Here is a 20243-nt window from a genome sequence, read left to right as displayed (position 1 = left end):
GTTAAAACTCTTATGTTGTTTGACAGTCATTGATTGAACAGAAATGTGAGTGGGGGGGGGGGGGGGGGGGGATTGGGGGATTGGGGGTCTTCTTCCTGCGGTCGACTCCTCTGGTGCGTCCATTACTTACAGCTCAATGGAGGCTTAATGTGAGTGTGGAAAGTGGAAAATTTAATTAGGCTGCCAAGGGGGGTTTGTGTCACTTGGCACGAACCATCCCCCCCACCGTCCCACCCACACCCACCAACAGCCCCTCCACCCTCGCTTACCCTTTGCTCGCATCGTTTGCTGCAACAACCCCGGCGTTGGCTCCTCTGTTTGTATTTTTACCCCCAGTCCTGCGGGGCCCGACCCACTGGTCCAGAGGAGCAGTGAGGGGTCGACACAGAGGTTGTGCGACCTGATTGTGGTGGCGCTGCCTACACCGAAGCCGTGTGGCCGCTGCGTGGAGGGAGGCACAAACACACCCACTGCCATTTTCCTCTTTGCTGCGTGTGACATTAAAACACAAGGCTCACATGAAGGCTTTTGAAAACCAGTTTTATGTGGAATCACACTTGTAAACAGACAGGATCAGACAGGATCTGCAAACACCGTCACCAAGAGGCCAATATGTGGTTTTGTATCTGCTGTTGCATCACTTATTTCAAGCACATTCGCATGCAGCTTCAATTTCTTTATAATTTTTTGTAAAGTTGGACAATTGGCCTTATTATTTATTATTACTGTTGTTTCTAGACTCAGCCCAGAGACTGAATACCACAATTAGAGAAGAAGCATAGATATATTTAGCGATCTTTGACGTTCCATACAGACTCATCAAACTGTAAATCAAGGAATCTCCGTCCGTTTTTAAGTGTGTGTTTTCTGCTCCTCATTCATCTTTCCTCGGCGAGTTGAAGCCAAAGAGAGAAGGCGTCCCAAATCAAACACAAGTTGGACGCAGCATATTGTCGCTCATGTCAATTAGTTAACGATCTGAAGCAGAGAATTTCTTGCATTTCACGGTTTTCATTTCCAAAAGTATGAGATGTGCTATTTCAATTTGACTGCAAAACCCTTTTGTGTCCAGTGTGAATCCTAAACACTGCGGTGGATTTATGTCAGCATCAACGCATCAAGATCAAGTGTCTCTTCCATAAAATGTTCTTCACAAATGCTCATAGTGAGATCAGAAAACTTGAATCCCACACAGACAATGTGGAACTGACGGCCGAGCGGTTCATCATGTGACCGGATCACATCTGCTCAGGCTCAACGGAAAAGTTTTCCTCCACTCGTCAACTTCCAATGCATGGATATTTATGTTTCAGAAGGAGGGGGGTTGGCTGGTGGAGGGCTGAAGAAGTCTTGTCACATTACATGTACCTGTCTGTGCGCGCGTCTCCCCTCGCCGCTGTCATCTCACCTGACAGGTCTATCAGTGTCCACAGCTGATCAGAACGCGTCCCTCAGACTGACAGGCCGAACCGACCGCGCTGCAATCCAGACTGACAGCTCCTCAGGAAGGGAGGGGGGGGGGGGTAAAAGAACACACACAAACAAACACAACAAGGGGAGTAAGTTAAAGTCTGTGAATGCCCTGAAATAAGAGCCCCCCCCCCCAACATCTGCTAATGAAGCGCTCCTGAGATCACGCTTTGTAACTCAGCGATTGTGACAACACGTTACATTCAAAAGGGCCATAAAAGCCCAGAATCCTCTTTATCGTGGAAAGAAACACCGGGTGCCAATTGGACTATTTTTAAGCAAATTGAGACTCATCTCTCCTGACAATCGGTAACGTTGAACCGAGGCCAAGCGTCTCCGCACAGGGTTGTACGTGTTCCAGGAAAAGAGGAAAAACACCTGCGGGAGGAGCTTTGCTTTAACCCATGGCAGGTTTAAATCCAGTGCCTGTGATCACACCTGGGGGGGGGGAAGCTAATTTCCCTCCTTCGACAAAAAAATAAATAAAAATCTGCCTTTATCTTGTCAAAAGCCATCGAATAACAAGCCCATCCAGAACGCCTCGACGACGCGAGGGCGAGCCAAAACGGGAAAAACCTACGAGCTGCAGAGCGGGGACTCTTTGATCGGCTTAGCCACGCTCTCCTGGCTTCTCATGTACGAGGAGTAATTAGCAATTAACAATCGGGGTTTAACTAGATCCAGTTATTATCTAAGCAAGGGGGGTAGGAGAGAAATATCTGCTGTTCTGAGTTGGGAATGCATTAGAATTTGTGCTACTCGAGTTTGAAAAAAAAAAAAAACAGAAAGAAGAGCGAGGGACCCGAGTCATTTTCTCAATTTCACGACATCTCTGGGCCTTTTTCCCCCCTTCTTAAATTCCCAGATCAAACAGGCTACAACAAAAGGCACAAAATCCCCCCCCCCCCCCTCCGCACTCCACCTCCTCCTCCTGCTCTCTTTCCAAAATTAGTTAAGCCTCTCAGCTCCAACATCCTCAAGATGGCTCGCATCAACAAACCCTACGCTGCATCACAAACGCCGCATAGCCTCAGAAATCCACTCCTCACACACACACACACACACACACACTCCTCATGCAATGACAAGGACAAACTTCTCATATGTCACTCTGAATTTGTAAATACAGGCTAAAACACAAAGTACCCCCAGAGTCACTAAAGTTTGTGATTCGGCCTCCCTTCTATTTCACTGGCCCAACTGTTGGGTAATATGTTCAGTCAGGAGGCTGAAATGTAAAAAGCGAGGATGTCAGACGTGCTGATTGGGCTGCAGGGACAGGAGAGGACAGTAAACACTCTGGAATAAGGCCTTCATCGTGCCCTGACACATTCAGGCCTTTTGGTTGCTCCTTCTGATGACCTCATCCTCATCCTCTGCCCCGGCTGTTTACCCTCTCTCCGATCGCAAGGTGATGATTCAGGGTTTTCAATTTCAACTTTCCCTCTCTCTCAGCTGTCGTCTCTCCGCGCACGCTTCCCTGCATCCACCCCCAGCACATCTCCACGTGCGATTCCCTTCACTCTTCAAAAGTTGCCAACTTCTGAGGCGAACGGATGCCAGGAGCTGACTCCAGGGTGGGTGGGGTAAGTGGGTTGTGGCCCAGGAAGAGGCGCTCGTTGCTGAGCTCTGAAGTGATCCTGTTTCACACACTTGTCAGTCTCGGGGGGGGGGGGGGGGGCCTTGCTGCCTCCGAGCCAGCTGCTTTTTTAGGGCTGTCAGCCCAGCGGTTAACGTTAATCCAGAGCTAATATCGGTGCTGAGGACACCTGCCTCCTCTGGTAGCATCAAGGCTGCTGGCACCCATTGGTCGCTCATTACTTGGCTAGCTGTCCGGTGGCCACCGGCGAGGACGTGGCTGAAGACGACATTCTTCTCACCCCGAGCTACACAGCGGAGTAGAAACATCAGGTCCAAACACCACTCCATCGCCCCTCTCATCCTCCGGAGGGGGGAATGATCTTTGTAGTCTTCAGCCCATCCTGAAATCGAGTCCCGGTCCAGCAAAGCGTGACCGCATAAAAAAAACCTGAATCCTCTTCCATCAATTTCATCATCTGTCGTCCACATTTTTCCAAACTAATTATTCCACCCTTTAATTATTCCACCCGACTGCCGTTGAGATCTCTTAAAGACGGGCGGATTAGTGGATTTCGGAGCATTAGCTCGGAGGGTTGGCAGACCTCTGCACTGTAGAGGCGCGTCTTCAAAACGTACCTTGAGCAGCACCTCCACAGGATCATTACACATAAATCCACGCTAAGGTGCTTATAAGCGTGTAAAGGTGAGCCGTGTTTAGGCGCAGACACTTTTGAGGCGAGAGGCTAACCGAGTGTGAATGGGGCGTCGCCACGCCGACACAGTTTAAAGCCACTTTGGGGGGGGGGATTGTTTACAAGTTATTCAAAGGGCTTATGTCAACTTGGGTCAGCGTCAACCCCTGAGGGAACTTTTTGGCTCACTACACAGTGCGATGTCACGGCCCGTATTGGTTTAAGCCAGAACCTTTTGAAACCAACGGACTCGATCGCTCGTTGTAAACCAAGTAATTGTCGATTCGGCGGGCTGAGCTTCACCCCTCATCCAAAGGTCACCGCTGTGGAGCATCCATGGCGGGAGTTAAAGCTGGCCCCTGCTCATGCTCGTTAAAGATGCTACTCCTTCTCTGAACCCCCCCCCCCCCCCTCCAGGACTGAAGAGCGGACTGTCCCTCGGCTGACAACTGAGACGTTTTGAAAGCAGGTCGGGGAAGGTTAGAGCAAGGCCCGTGGAGCCGGGCCGCGGAAAAGAGGAAAAGAATCCTGCTTTAAAAAAAAAGATGTTTTTTATTAGGGGCCTTGATGCTATTAAAATGCCCCAAATACATTCACCCTATAGTTCTCAATTAAACGTGACAGTTGCTGCATTACCAACAATAAATATAGCAAAGGGCTGCGCCTCGGGCCGGAAAGGACCCCATAACTATGACCCTCATATTTAATGATGAAAACAAGCAAGCGCATGCATGCGCACATCCATGCATGGGCGTGTGTGTGTGTGTGTGCACGGACGGACACGTGCACGCACACACACACACACACACACACACACATTGTGTGCTTTGGCTCCTTATTACACAAGCGCATTAGGGGCCTGTGAAGAGAACAGAATCCCGAGGGTTTGTAAATGCACTGCAGATACGACACATGAAAGTACACCTTAAACATTTGAAGGGCAGCTCACAAGTACGAAGATCATCTGTTCTGCTAGAAAGGGTTTAAAATCAGTGTTTAATCGAAAAAGATGTTTCTGTTTTTGTCCACACAAAGATGAATATTTGTTATACAAGCAGGTAACATATTTTAACATCTATAAGAGAAACAAACAACAAGGGTTTCCCAACAAAGAATCCTGATGAGTTTTGTGGTTTGCCATAAATATCTGAAATTTGGAGCAGACATGGTGAATAATTGCTGATTCTAAACGCGCCCGATGCCATCGACTGTGCAGTTGATTTCTACAAGATTTCAAAAATATATTGCCTACTATAGCTTTTTTCTTTTAACTTTTTCTTTTTAACATCCCTTAGGATGTCAACTGCTACAGTCTGAATGGAAAAAGGAGATCACACCCTTTTGAGTTCAAAACAAGGGCCCACTAACAACTAATTTTTTTTTTTTGATTTGCTCGAATAATAAATTCCAACACAACAAACAAACCGTGGAGACAAAATACAAAAACATCACGCACGCCGTCTGGGGAAACAGAATTCTTTAATGGATAGAAATTTGGACTAAACATTTACAGAACTGTCCGTCCAGCTGTCAGGAATAGACTTCACAGGGCTTTGAACGGTCACATGGAGCATAGAGGCATTTAAAGAACATTTCTACATCAACAGTGGAGCTAAATATGACAAAACAAACAAACAAACGGTAAACAATGACATTTTGGCCTTGTCGCAACAGCTCTTTGTGATTAACATGTAGTCAATAGTTTACATTCCATCAAATATCTTTCACAGCGAGGCAGCTGTGGATTGAAGAAGTTCTCGACAAAATTCACATCATTTCAGCCCGATCCCATTAAATTGTGTGGCAAGTGTCTGCTACACCAAAGTGACTTCACACCATAACTGAAATAAAACCAGAGTAATGAGAGGCAACTATTCCACAGAAGCTGTGTGCAAAACATTGTCACTGTGCTGTCCATGTACAGTACATTTCCACAGATAATTCTGTGCACACAGGTACACAACACAAAACACACACTCGCATACACCCTCCAGGCATGTCATTAGGCTCGCGGGTACTAGAGTTTCCCGTTGGCAAAGGCTCCCTCTTGGAACTGAGGGATGAAGCCCTTGAAGTACGCCCTGAGTGAGAGAGAGAAAACAGCAAATGAAACATAAAAAATGCAACAATAATTTTGTTTAAACGACATCAAAGCATCTCACGCATCCAGTGGGTCCCTGCATGTACCAAGAGTGCAGATAAAAGGCAGAATGTGTTTACTCGTTACAGTTACGTGTGCATGCCACTGTCTACACGTTACCGCTGTGGAGGGAAACAGGAGAAACACAATCAAACGACACAAGGTATTTAGCCACAGGTGGTGCGTTCAGGTTTGGGTGTGTTTGTTCGTTCGTGTCAGATTACACAAAGCTAAAAGTTCATTTTGGGAACGATGCATACTTTTGCAGAGTGTTAGATCCCGTTCATATATTCTGTTGGTTAGATTTGTTGGTTAGTAGCTGGATCAGCTTCTGTTCTTATTGCCTTGTAAGAAAATGTCTTGTAAGTTTCTAAAAATGAGCCAATAAACTTTGTTTTCCTGTATTTAAAGTTTTGAAAACCGTTTTCCATTAGTTTATCCGAACAGCTTGATGAGGTTCCATTGCTTTCTCTGAAAGACATGTTTTTCATCAATTAAGTTACAAAAATATAGTTATTGTAGTTAAATACAGGAGGTCACACATTTCAATCCCCCACATATTTAGAGCAGTCATTAACCTTTGCCATGCACAAAGCACACCCTTCCTGGGCTGCTGCTGACACCTATAGATCGACTCATTTATTGAAGGAGGGATCACATCTGTGTGCAGTGCAGTCCAGACAATATGATCGTATTGCATCAAAGATCTAAAGCAGCTCATATAGGATATTCATCATGATAAATGTCATTGTGTGGAAAAGCATTCTGTTGCTTTTTAGTTTTTAGATATCCACTGTGTCATTTGAACGCAGTGAATTCCCAAACTCACTTTGCCCTCTTTGCCATCTCATTGCCGTCCCAGCGAGGGCTGTAGGGATACGACTTCTGCACCTGAGAATACAGCTGCCCGCTGCTGGTGAAGTGGTACACGGACTGGAAGGTGAGGGTGGGCTGGTCCCTCGGGAAGTACAGCGGGAGGTCCACTAAGAGGAGCAGAGGGACAAAGAGGGGGAGGTGGGAGGAGTAAAAGAAGAAGTTGAGCCCATCTGCTTGTGATTCCAGCAAGAACAGCAACAGACCTTTTGGCTTTCCTACCGTGGACTAAGAAGCAAAAGTCCTTCCACATCAGTAAAAGAGTGAGTTTTGTGAATCCCTCGGCATCATACTCCACCACGCCCCTGCAACACACACACACACACACACACACAGGTCACTTTCTTGTAAAACGTCAGGGATGGTGTCGAATGCTGTGACCACTTGAGATGACAATGTGCTCCTCTCCTGTCCACTCACATTCCAAAGTGGCTGAGGAAGGCGGCGATGTACTCTCTCCTCTTGTGATAGCCTTGGATGACATATTGCACCTGGAGGGAGCAAAGTGGCAGCTTTAGCAAACAAAGGGAAAGGCAACTGCAAGCCCCAAAAGCTGACCCCGCGGAGCTGCATTTGGGGGCCTTTAGGCCCATGCATCACAAGCTGGGAGCCAGAAGACTCCTTTGAGACACAGTTCCATGTGTCAAAATAGTCTCGGAATAAATCTGGAGTAAACGTGTTTTAGTTTCATTCAATTGTGGAATAAGGGCACTAAACATTAAGATGAAACAATGTGTTGGCCATTACTTGTGTCTTTAACTTGTTGCAGCTGTTTTTGGGGATAATACGAGATGTTGCACACATTAAGCATTTTCTACCATGTGTTAATTATTACAAATATTAAATTAAGCCATAAAGTATTAGTCCCTTTTTAGAGTGGTGACCTGTTATTTATTTATTTTGTGAAATACGTTTGTGATTATCAATAATTCAGGGGATGCAGAATCAGAAATGCAGTTTCACACTAGCTCTAAAGCTCAGATCCCAACACCACGGTACACTGAGAAGTCCACCGTGGCACACCCACAACTGAGCTGACGTCATAGTATCAATAAGTGCCAAAGGTCTGTCCACAATACATCCATTTCTTTTCAACAGGTTGCCCGCAGTGCGTTCTGAATACAGGCCATTGTTGGTTTTGTCGATTACGGGTCATGTTATCATAGTCCTATAATGTATCATGTTGCATGGAAGTCAAACGGCAAACCTGAGGAAAACCAAATCGTATTAGCGCGTTTGACACCCAACAAGAACGTCTCTTTCTTAGCTGTGAAACAGCGATGGAAACTCTACTAGAAGTTTGGAGTGTACTCACCTCCCCACAGATGTGATTGGATCATTTCTATTATCTTAGTAATACTTTAATCATTTAAAACTCTACCTTAAAAGAAAAGAAGTTAATTCTCACCCAAAGAGTCAATTAAAAAGACAGCCCTATACATACTCTGTTCAATGAACAGCAATATTGTAGTTACATTGCCTCTTTTACCCCCCCTTCACATGTGCTGTATGCATGGTTCCTGGTCCGTCTTGCCCTGAATCAGGCCTTCAGAGGCAGAACTCTACCCATTAAAGAGCCCACCCAGAAGGTAAACAAATCGTTGGCATCTCGAGAGCTTAAGAGAGCTGAACTTTCTTTTGAATGTTGCTTTCACTCTAGAAGCAGACTGCGCAGAGCCGAAGGAGGCACAAAATCTATGAACGGGTGAATTTAAATGTCACAGAATCAAGCTTACCGCTTGACGGCCCAAATCTGGAGGAAGAAGCTCTTCCACAGAGTCTGTCAATCGCTGTCGGAACGTTCCTCCATTCAACTCGAGGGTTTTACATGGAACCTGTACATTCAGTTGGTTTCAATGTATTTATCATAAAAGGTTGTCTTAGCCCACTGATGGGGGGTTTGAGGGGAATGGATTGTGGCCGCTGAAAGCAACATGGACAGTGCATCACTTGCAATCGCTACATACATAATGATATTAAGGCGCAGACATTTGCCTTTTTGAATCATTTGCATCTGAATGCAATAACCAGGTTGCCAAAGGTAGAACATAGTGGCAGAGGGGAAAAATAACCATGATTATCTTTTGACTGAACTGACCAACGAGTTGCTCAAAGCCTTCCTCAAAACGTGAGACCATGTGACAGAGACAAACTGTATGTGGACTTTATCAGTTGCAGTCTCCCATCACCTACTTTGCAAATAGCACAGCAGCAGCAATATGCTCTTTGCTTGGCAGCGTAGCTTTGCTGGCGCTCAGACCCTCGGATGCTTTCTTTAGGCCTGATAGCGACTGCAGAAGCAGCGCAGCCCTTTGCCCCAGAGAGTAACCCCGGACGCAGCTGATAGTGATCAGCGACGGCATCACCGCTACACACAAAAGCCGTATTTAGAAAAGAGCGAGTGGAAACAGGTGGAGCCATTTCATCTCTACAATAAAAAGCCACGAACTCTCCAGCACGAGAACCGGTTGCTCTCTAACTGACGTGTTTAGCGTGTGTGGACAGGTGTGATGAAGAATCCTCTTTGCGTCCAAAGAGGGGAAGCTCAGGGCTCACTTCATTTCATTTTTTCCTGGTAGCAAAGAGCGATGTGCAAACTCATGTAGCAGGCTCATCCTGAGCCGGAGCTGACCCTCACTCACCAGAAGGTAACAGGACAAGATGTACACCATCATACGTATGTGCACATGGAGGGCAAAACTAAACTGGCCACTCGAGAGCCAATCCAGGCGTACACGTGGCCTCTTGACTTTATTCTTTTGTCTCAAGTTGCTAAAACCAAGCACAGAAAGGGAAGCACCTACAACAAGTAAAAGTAGACAAAAAGTTATGTTTTCAACTTGCTAACATTATTTTTTGATCCAATTTCAAATACCACAATCATTTGGAAAAGGGTTAACTTCTGGAAAAAGCAAATGCTACCAGGGGATGAAGAGAAGAACCGTGTGATATATCGGCACATCTACAGCATATTGCATGATTAAAGTCAGTTTTTATCTGAGGAGTGCACACACAATGAATAAAGCTGAAGACCCACGGGTACTGCATGGTGTGATTAATCATCAGCCATGTATGAATGAGGGCATTTTAAGAAAGAGGTAGTAATCTCTGATCCACACAGTTGTGTGCGTGCCTGTGTGTGTGCACGTGTGTGTCTGAGGAAGGTGGGTCTTGTAGAGCTGTTAAACAGACACTTGTGTTTACATGGGACAGTGGAGGCGGCAATTGAGCTTTCTCAAAAGCTGCAGGCCCATAAATACTAAAAATGCTGTTTTATCTGGTACGTTAGTGTGTGTGTGTGTGTGTGTGTGTGTGTGTGTGTGTGTGTGAGTGTGTTTCACGGGAATCGTGGATCACTGAACTTTCACACTCATGCTGAGAAAGGACTCCCACCCCCACCTGCAGCCAGGTCTCTATTGGCTGCATAGAGGTTTGAGTGATGCAAGGCAGGTGATCTCGCTCTGCAGGTATTCAAACCCGCCTCCGAACCACGACTCCCTCGCCCACTCGCCCATTATCGTCTGTGTGTGTGTGTGTGTGTGTGTGTGTGTGTGGGGGGGGGGGGGGGGTTGTGATGCAATAAAGCCGGAAGTGCTTCCTGTTGTGTTATTGAGAAATCTCTCGTCGTCTTCTCTCTCTTTCACATAAGCATTCGCACCGCCCCCGGCTTTCATTTCATGAAGAGTGAAAGCTGCATTTTAAAGAATTGATATCCTGCTGACATGACCAGCGTGTTAATATCCTCCCCTCACCATCTATTCTACACTTTATTCTGAATGTTAGAGTTGATTCTGTGCACCTCACATATCGTTGTCCCAGCATAATGGCAGTTAAGTTGAGTCTATCTGATCCAATCTGAGCAATTCTACACATTATCTGCTTATTTGGAACAAAGTGAAACTGGCCTCACCAGCAGAGAGGCCTTGGTTTGGATTCGGATCATCCTACACATCTGTAGGATAAGTTTTGTGACTGCACCTGGTGCGGGTGAGACGCCATCATGCTGAATCGGTCCCAGGTCCAACACAAACGAGCCTCACGAGGTGGAAGTAAACCGTGTTGCTGGTAAATATCATGATGTGTCATGGTGTCTCGTCTCCACCACTCAGCTTTCTGGAAATCACTCGGCCCAATTATTCATGTGTTGTGCATTACTTTGGCGGGCGGGTTGCCCTTAGAAACTTTGTGTGGATAATGACGGGAAATAGCCCCTTTTCACAGACAACCTCCCGTGTGAACGTTGGTTGGATGCGGATCTGTGAGCGTTGCTGCCTCTAACTCCCCGCTTAGACTGCCAGCCGCCTCTCGCTGTAACGCACGCAGACGGCTGCACCACCTCAGCTTTGTCTCAGGGGCACTGCCGCTTCAAGTGTTTATCTGGGCTCAGCAAACGACTGCCCCCCCTCCTTCTGCTGTGTCTCTGGCTGAGGGCCGGCAATGCACTGTAGTGTCACCACTACGCCGACCGGTGAGTGAAACTGGTGAGTGAGGAGATAACAGGCAATGGATGGCAATGCTTTTGAGAAAGCTGCGGCAATGATGGGCTAGACCCCCCCACGACACCCCTGCCCTCTGATCACTAATGTGGAGATTTTGGCCCCAACTGACCAAATCACCAATGCAAGATGGCGGACATACAGGTTATTATGTACAGCGCGAGATATAAATATCGCTTATGGCACAGACGCCATTAATGACCTCGAGCACACGCAGTAACAAGGAAGCTGAGGACGCAAACTTGAATTAATCTCTCTCATAGGCCATTGATTGATTGAAAGCAACTACTTCCATGTCTTGTATGTACGTACTGTAGGCAATGGCTGAGAAAGGTCCTGGAGCCGATATTTGTGAGTAATTCTTTAATGATGCAGGCGCCAGGTGCTGCCAACATCACTCCGCACAATCCTCGGCAGAGCCACAGCTGTGAGCCCAGTGCGCTGCAGACAAGTTGTGTCAATACAATCAAAGCATCTGGAGTGCGTGGGAGGGAATAATTGATGGTTTTTAAAGAGCAAAATGACTGCACAGCAAGTCTTCTTCTCCAGAAAAATACAATAATGAAGTCGTCTTCTTATGGGCAACAAGAGATAGAAAGAAGCTCAAGGTTGTTTTGCATTTCTGATTAAGTGTCTTCTTCCACTCAATTTGGACATTTATTACAATTATTAAATGTATAAATTTATAATTTAATGTTTTTTAACCATCAAAGCTTCTACAGCCTTTCAACACCATGGAAACAAACTCCCCATTTTAAATAAAAGAACTAAAGCAAAATATTTGGCTGAATATAATCATGTTACGAATTTGTGATCGTTTTTTTTATTAAATCTGTCATGACCTCAACTATTACACAACAATCTGCAGTGGCTACCAGTATTTGGATCAAGTCCAAAACAAGGCCTGGGTCGGGTTAGTGGTGATACTGTGAGGAGCTGGAGCCCTCCTGCTTGTGTCACGCTGCCCTTATCTGCGGGTGACGCTGCTCTGCAACATGCCGTTCCAAATGCAGGCCGCGGCCTCCGTGACTCTTTCAGGGAGGCGAAGGGAGGGGTCGTCATACTGCTGAACCTAAGCACCCGGACACACGGGGGTCAATCTGGGACACGAGTGTTCTGGGCACCTTGAGTATGCTGGTCAGAGTCCAGGAACAGGAGATGGAAGGTATGTGTGTGTGAGATGTGTGTAGGGGGATGGGCATTTCTCCCCAGGGGAATGGCATCACATAATGTCTACACTGCATATCTACCTGTCAACCTGCAGAGTCCAAGGAGCGCTCAGACAGCCTATGGAGGTTGGCCAGCACGCCCACGTCGGCAGATGCCAGACATATGTGCATGAGTGCCCATGCACATGTTAGCGCACACACAAAGACACACACACACACCCAGCTTGACAAAAGACATCCTTCAGTGGACACACAAATAAATGATTCCCAAACCTGTCACACACGTTAAAGTTACTACGAGGAACTTTTAACTGATTACAAAACAGTCCGTACTCAACGCAAATCCCTCATTGTGACCTACAGACATAAGTAAACCAGACCATCAGCAGGGCGAGTGGTCAGCGGTGCCGTCTGCTTGGATTCTGCCCGAAACCGATGAAGTCACGTAGCTCCGTCAGCTCAGACTCCACCAGTGGGACTTTAGTTCCAAGAAAATAAAGTGACAACCACAGGCTCCAGTAGTGGGGCTTCAGTAAAAACCTTAAAATAATTTGAAATGACATACAGACGGCGCCCCCATGCTATGTAAAGGTAAAATGAGTTATGTCATACAGCGTTACCTTGTTGTTGAGTAACTGGCACACTTGGGGGACATAGTCAATTAGGCATCCTCCGCTGGGGAATGCTGGGATATGAAGTGCCGAGGAGCCGCCCAAAGCACTGATTGAAAAAGAAGAAGACAGAAGCGCACATATTCATTACATGTCATTTAGCTGACGCTTTTATCCAAAGTGACTTACAATAAGTGCATTTCAACCATAAATTCATATCCTCATCACATGCAGTTGCTACCTCGTTGTCTGGGCCATTATAGAACAACACAAAGCTTGTTTGTCGTGCTGCATTTTTGAAAATGCATCTAAACATAAACCATGACCGAATCTGCTAGTCGGCAGCCAACTACAGAGGTTAGGGAATTAAAAACATAGCAGGAGTGGCTCGAGCCGGTGGAATCCTCCTCATTCTCCTTCACTCATCCAGTTCTTCTTTTGACAGCCTCCTGATTCCATCCTGCAGCACAGCTCCATTAGTGATTAGTGCACGCTTGTTTAATCAGGAAATCTGCTGCAGCTCCCTAGTGACTAACCAACCAAAGTAGTCACTCCCTCATTTTTTTTCAGATCTGGGGCAAATAAAACAGAGGGAATACCCTGAGGATGAGTTAAAGGTCTCAAGGAACCGCTTATTAGCTTTTAATGCTCATTTAAAGACACACGGCGGAGGGTTTCTTCCGCTGCTTTCTATTTTTATTTAATTCTTCATTATAGCCGGACAGTCGGAGGGCATTCGGACATGCTGCGACGCTATTGTAATGTTGAATGTGAATCGACCACATTATGCAACATTATGTCAAATGTCGAAGATCAGGTATGTTGAGATGCAGCCCCTCATGCTTAAGCTTTAGCAGAAAGGCTGCAAAGGTAAAATGTAACACCAGTGAGTCACAAACCAATCCATCATCCAAAAGTCTAAGAAGTTTCTACACCAAGCATAGTAGGAAAAACCCACCACTCGTTTTTCAATTGGGGTTATTTGAGGTCCAGGTTTATATTTTGGAATCATTAATCACAAATTTATCTGCTTGGTGCAATTACAACCAGGACGACCCTGAAGAAGACATTTTAAGAGAAACTAATGAAATCAAGCACCACAAAGCACAAGGAATGAAGCAGCTTGAGAAGAGTCTAATCCAACTATTCAGCAGAAGTTTCAGTTTAAAGTTAAAAGTTAAGTTCAACGTCATATTTTTATAACATATTCATATTTCTTGCAGTGTAGTGCTATCCGTGAATCCAAACGCATGGCAATCATTTTACAAGGTCAGAAAAATGAAGATTCATAGAAGGTTAGAAAGCAACATTAGAATTTGTACTCCACCTGAAATTGTTGCAAACTGAAAAGATAAGAACGACCTTACGTTGTGTAACTATTTACACACTGACAGCAAAACTGCTCTATCATTATAGTTTTTAAAACAGGTTTAATTTCTCATGTTTAAAGTCACCGTGAATGCAAAAGTAATCCGATGAGCTGGTTTGATTGGATCATTCATCAAAGGTGAAGAGAGGAGAAGAAAGAATTTAAGGGTGGTAACACAAAGGATGCACACAGGATGATAGGGATGGTGCTGTAGGCACCTGAACGACAGCTTCTTGCTAATGTCTGTCATTTATTAGCCCAGTGTGAGGACCAGTGCTATCCATTGCACCCCTGTAATTGATTGAGCTTTGCCTTGTTGAACTCCTTTTCAGAACAAACACAACAATACAGCGCATTGCACTCAGTGTGCATGGTTTCCGTGGATAAGAAATTCTATTAAATAAAACCGGCGCATAATTAATTACGGTGTGCAGAATCATTTTCACAAGCTTTTGAGGGGAAATATAGACAATATGCTTGAAACTACTAAACAAATCATATATGTGGATTGCTAATATATTTGGTTTTATAATTTATTGAATATAATTTTGGAGTTTTCTCCATGTTATTCTAGTGTGCATTAGTTGGAGACATTCAGAGAATCCATTCTGTAATCAATTATTCATGAATGATTGGCAGACATTTCGAAAGACATTTCTCAAAAGTTATGGGCAGCTTGCCTTCAATTCGAGTCGACAGAGCAGATGGGTCGCAAGTCCACAGCTCTTCATCATCATCATCATCATCATTTCACTCCTCAGTCACAAATAAATTGCTTTTTTTCTCCAATGGTGTATCAAAATATTATCCATTGGTTTCTGAAAATGTTTTTACTGTGTAGGATGTTTTTTACTGTGTTTAATGTTTTAATTGTGTATGTTTTTTACTGTGTAATCATGTTTTTACAGTACATGTTCTTTACTGTATGTGATAATGTTTCAACTGTATTTGACAATGCTTTTTACTGTGTGGGATAATGTTTTTCTATTGCATAATTAAAGAAATTCCAAAGAAATGTGAGAAATAGGGAGGTGGAGTGAATTGCGAAATCAACCTGTCATCATTTCCAAAAAACACTACTGTTTATGGGGAAATGACGTCTCACCAGAGTTGAGGAAAAGGTCAATAGCCACCTGACTCATAGTGTTGCCTGGCCTAGGAGGTGTATTTAACTGAAGGAGATAAACAGCTGGTCTCATTCATATAGATGCAATACAGACTGTCATGAATCCATTTTCATTGTCGAAATCATTCTCTTCAGAACTCCAAAGCCACCATCTACAGTAGGCTTTGTGCACATCATTAGTAATAGCTTGTGCATTTGCTGTGCAGCAACAAATGGTCAACTGAAAATGGCTTGCAGCAAAGAGTAGAGAACCTTTCAAAATGTGATGCCCATCTATCCTCCCACATGTCTAAGAATAGCTCCATATCATTCAGATGGAAATGCAAACAAGGGAAAGAAAATAGATGTGTTAATGGCACTCAGGTGAACAGAATATGATACATTTTGGATTTCCATGTTTTTTTCCCCCCTTGAACTCTCAATTGAATGGAGGCTAACATAACACCGACCTCATATACTTACCAACATCAGACACTCACTAACTTTATCAAAGAGTCCAAATCCAGTTCCTGCTGACTGTGGCCTAAGGATGTAGACCCACTGAAAACCCATTCACTTTGCATCTATTCAACCATTTTTTCTGCCAGAATAATTAATATCAAAGTGAGAGCCAACTTGGCTTAAAATAAACATTGTGGAAAAAGAGTAAAATTAGAGGACAAAATCAATGTAAAAAAACACAAAAAACGTGAATAGCTGTACAATGGCAGTTACAGTTGTCTGGATAATTCAGGTTAGACAAATCATTGTTAGAGCAGAACATATTCAACGCAGTCCTTGGCATAAAACTTGCAATAAACTTTTACTTAGTTGTGTTCAACTTAAGTAGGTAGCGGATGGTTAACTCTCAGCTCAAGCTAATTTAGACCATAGAGTCAACCCCTGTGCAGAGGGTCACATCCAGAGCTGGTGACAATAATCTACTTACAGCTTCTCTACTTGCAAAGAAGTGGAATATGTCACTTTACAAATTGACGTGATAGTCTGAAAACTTTCTTTTTTTCAAAGTAGAATTTATTTTTCTGAAGCTGACGTACTCTAAACCCCCTGAGGATCGACCTAGCTCAGATCCCACCTGTTCTAAAATAGAATTGAAAGTATGGTACATTTCTCAAACATGAGCCCCGCCTTAATGCAGGAAGCTGTATAAATTGCACTTGCATGGAGCAAAAAGGAAGAATCTGACATTTAAGTAGCTGCACTTATCTCAAGGTCAAGAAGAATTAAATTAGGCAGCATAACTTATGCATGGGGGGGTTGGGGGGGGATGTAAAAACAACAATGAAAAGGCATTTATTCTGTTAGACACTTCTTATCTGGTAAATTCAACATTCAACAACACGTTTGTTAACTCTGTATCATCTGTCCATGTGCTGCACCACATTGGGGGCAGCATTTCCCTTGTACTACTGGTATTGCAAACTTACAGTCCCTGTTAATAAAGAAAAAAGGGGTGGTCAGCTCGGAATCATCTGGTGTAATCCCCAACGTCAGAGCTCACAGCGGACTGGTGCAGTGCCGGGTCTAAACTCGGATTTTGGGGCTAAATGCCAGCCGCATGCAGAAGAGCCGCTGAATGCAAAGCATTCGCCTTTTGAGGTCCAAGTGGTACAAACTAGCTGGTGGAGAAAGAATGTTCCCCTTCAACCAGACAGAGGGCTGGCAGATCACTCACCACAGTGATGTGCTCGAGGTAAAATGTGAAGAAAAGGTTTGACAGGGAGTCCGTGTCCATGCAAATACATATTCCTATCCAGTATCAAAATCTAAAGTGAAGCATTTTCCTGAAATTGTACTGCGTCTCTATTTTTAATGTTCTCAGGCCAGTGTGAGCTTTTAATTGGCTTCGAATTGAGCTTCCTGTGGGTGGGCTCACCATCCAGACATAATGGCGTTTTATTTTTCGAGTGGCACCCCGAAGAGTCCTCGCTTCAGTCTCCACCGGTGACATCGACTCTACCCACACACACACCGGAGTCACCATACAGACATGCAGCCTTACACAGCCAATGTGACCCACTGTAGGACCTATTTACAGTAGACAGTGGGACATGCCTGCCTGTTAACACACTCGCACGCACAAACACGCTAATGCAGTAAAGTGACAGGGCTGCCTGTGACTTCATCAACCAAAGAGATTATACTCCGTGACTCAGGTGGATGGTGACGAAGCACAGTTTGTTTATTTGTGTTTTGAACCTACGAGTGTGTGTGTGTGTGTGTGAGTGTGTGAAAGAGAGAGAGAGAGAGAGAGAGAGAGAGAGAGAGAGAGGGTGTGCATGACAGTGACGGCGGGTGAGCAGATAAAGTCTCAATTGGAAAAGAGGGCAGACATGATTCACTATCAAAGTGAAAGATGAGGCTAAGAAGAACTGTTATTCAAATGTGGTTTCAAAGCAGCAACATTTCCATTTTTATTGCCTTCTTCCTTTCCTAAAGCCTGGGAGGTTCCTCGGAGGGCCGCGTTCGACTGCGCTTGTTGACTCGTTGGACTAAATAACATCCTATTCTTCCCCTGGGACTGGAGAAAGCGTCCGTTGCCTGTGGCGGTGGAAGTCAGTAACCTTTCTGTTGAGAGGTGACCATCCTCCAATAAAAGTGATGAATTTTGTCTCGGATTCTATATTCGTCCTCTATTTGAATGCAACCAGATCAATATGAGCCCCAGGCCTCAGCCATTACACACAATCGTATAATATGATTAGGTCGGGCAACGGTGGGAAAAAGCTGAACTTGAACTGACCATATAGGATATATGGTGCTAATGTTAAACATCTGCCAATTATACTTTATTCTACTAATACTTCAAATCAGCGATCCCCAACCCTTTTTGCCCCAAGGACGGGTTTCATATGTGACTTTAAGGCCCAGTCCACTTGCTCTCCTCCACGGATCAAAGGGGGAATGCCTGAATATGCTAAGCTAGTGTTTAGCAACTCATCAGCAGAGTAGCTAGCTATAGGAAGAGGGACATTGTTAGCTTGAATCTTCATGATGGCCAAGAAACGTCTAATCTCTTTTTATACATTTCTCTGTATAGTAATTGATTTTGAATTACTTGTGCACTGGTTTTAATTCTGTATTTTGCTTTTATAGTATACGTTTGATGCTATTCACATGTGATGATTTTTTTCTTGTTGACCAAGTTTATGCCTGCACATTAGCGTAACAGATTTCTGTACGTGTAATCCTGCAAAATGTCTGGACTGGACTTCAAATGAGGGTGTCACGCACAAAGACACGGCGTGCACTAACGGCTTGGGATTGGAGGCGCCCCACATTTCAGGGACATCCTCAATCCTCAAGAGAGCGGAACCACAGGAACAAAACCACACAACAAAGAGGTGTTCTTGGAGAACAAGAGGAAGGCAAGAAGTGGCAGCGTGCTTTGAGCTGCTGAGATAATGTCTGCAACGATATTCTTAAGACTGCTGAGTGGGTTTTGTGGTGAATTAATTTCATCAGACAGACAATTTCTCCACTGTGACGAGACGTTCCGCGGAACCTTGAACAGAATCTGATCGAAAATGCAAAAGTCTGTAAAACACCTCAACAGACCCCGGAGAAGGGACACACAAACTGTACACCCACACGTACTCACACACATCGGGCAGGCAGGCATGTACCCACACACACACACACACACACACACACACAGGCACCTACAGGCAAATGCAGATACACAAACATTAGCGCACCGCAGCCTAAAACTGTCTCTCTGTGTTGATTTTTCTGGGCTCCTAAATCTGGTTTGGGGGCAGAGACGGTGCCCACTCGATTCTTTTATGCCATGCAGCAGGTTTTCTGGGGGAAGGAGAGATGCATCTAACTCGTCTCATGGGCATCGCACAATCAGGTAAACAAGGTGCAAAGGCGAGACTGAAAAGCGCGCTGAGTCTGGTTGCGTAGCGGCTGAGGAGACGGTTTCAAACAAACGTAAAAAAGGGTGACACGATTAAAAAGGAATGTGAATGTGTTGTTAGTGATGAGTTTTACGTGGACAAATATATTTTGAATTACCCAAATGAAGTAACAAAATAAAGGGCAAAGATTAAACCCTAATTATGACATTCTGCCAGCAGCTTCTTAATTACAGCCGGGTCAGAGCGAGGATTTCAGCGGTTGAACAACAGGACAAACAGCGACGCTCTCTTGTGAGGTGGGTGAGAATTAGGGGGGGGGTTTTGCTTTATGTGACATTGATTTTTGTTACAACTTTCTTCAGATATAATGTAAATCTTCATGGGACGATGGGACGTCCCCATTAGCCGTGTTGCATAGGAAGGTGTGTTGCTGTCCTTTGCACATGGACACATCTGTAGACCAGATGCCGGCTTGCTTTTGGCGGCTTTAAATCGGCGAGGCCTTTCCTCCCTAATTAAATCCCTAATCAATTATTGACAAACTTAAGAGATTGAAATGTTTTTAACCGCATTATATACCATGTTTTATTTGTCTTTTTAAAAAGCCCTACTGTTTGTTGTTTGTATGAGTTGGTTTGGTGTAAGTTAATAAAGCTTCATAATTAGTTTAGTTAAGATTCCAGCTTAAATTTAAAGTAAGGACATTATTGCCAAAGAATGACACGCTTGTCTTTGTTAGCTCAGCAGAAACACTTTGATGTCTTGTGTGAGATTTATGTAAAAAATATATTCCTCAGGGATGGATACATTTGAACTGCATTCTGCACCATCTCTACCCAAACCGCTTACTATT

The 20243-nt window shown here is 44.6% G+C and overlaps 1 protein-coding gene across 1 annotated transcript in view; it reads right to left on the bottom strand.

The window, feature by feature from the left end:
- Positions 1-5203: 5203 nt before the first annotated feature.
- The window catches only part of babam2 (BRISC and BRCA1 A complex member 2), a 58402-nt gene continuing 43362 nt past the window's right edge, over positions 5204-20243 (bottom strand). Inside the window, exons 8-12 of the mRNA XM_037486059.2 lie at positions 13042-13141; positions 7177-7247; positions 6979-7061; positions 6713-6866; positions 5204-5824 (exon numbers count right to left, since the gene is read on the bottom strand). Of these exons, the coding sequence (XP_037341956.2) occupies positions 5761-5824; positions 6713-6866; positions 6979-7061; positions 7177-7247; positions 13042-13141 (472 nt within the window). The 3' untranslated portion in view covers positions 5204-5760. The remainder of the gene's footprint in view (positions 5825-6712; positions 6867-6978; positions 7062-7176; positions 7248-13041; positions 13142-20243) is intronic.

Source organism: Pungitius pungitius, chromosome 14, assembly GCF_949316345.1.
Source record: "Pungitius pungitius chromosome 14, fPunPun2.1, whole genome shotgun sequence".
NCBI lineage: Eukaryota > Metazoa > Chordata > Actinopteri > Perciformes > Gasterosteidae > Pungitius > Pungitius pungitius.
Note: the sequence above shows the minus strand (reverse complement) of the source record. Positions and strands in the feature narration are given on the sequence as shown.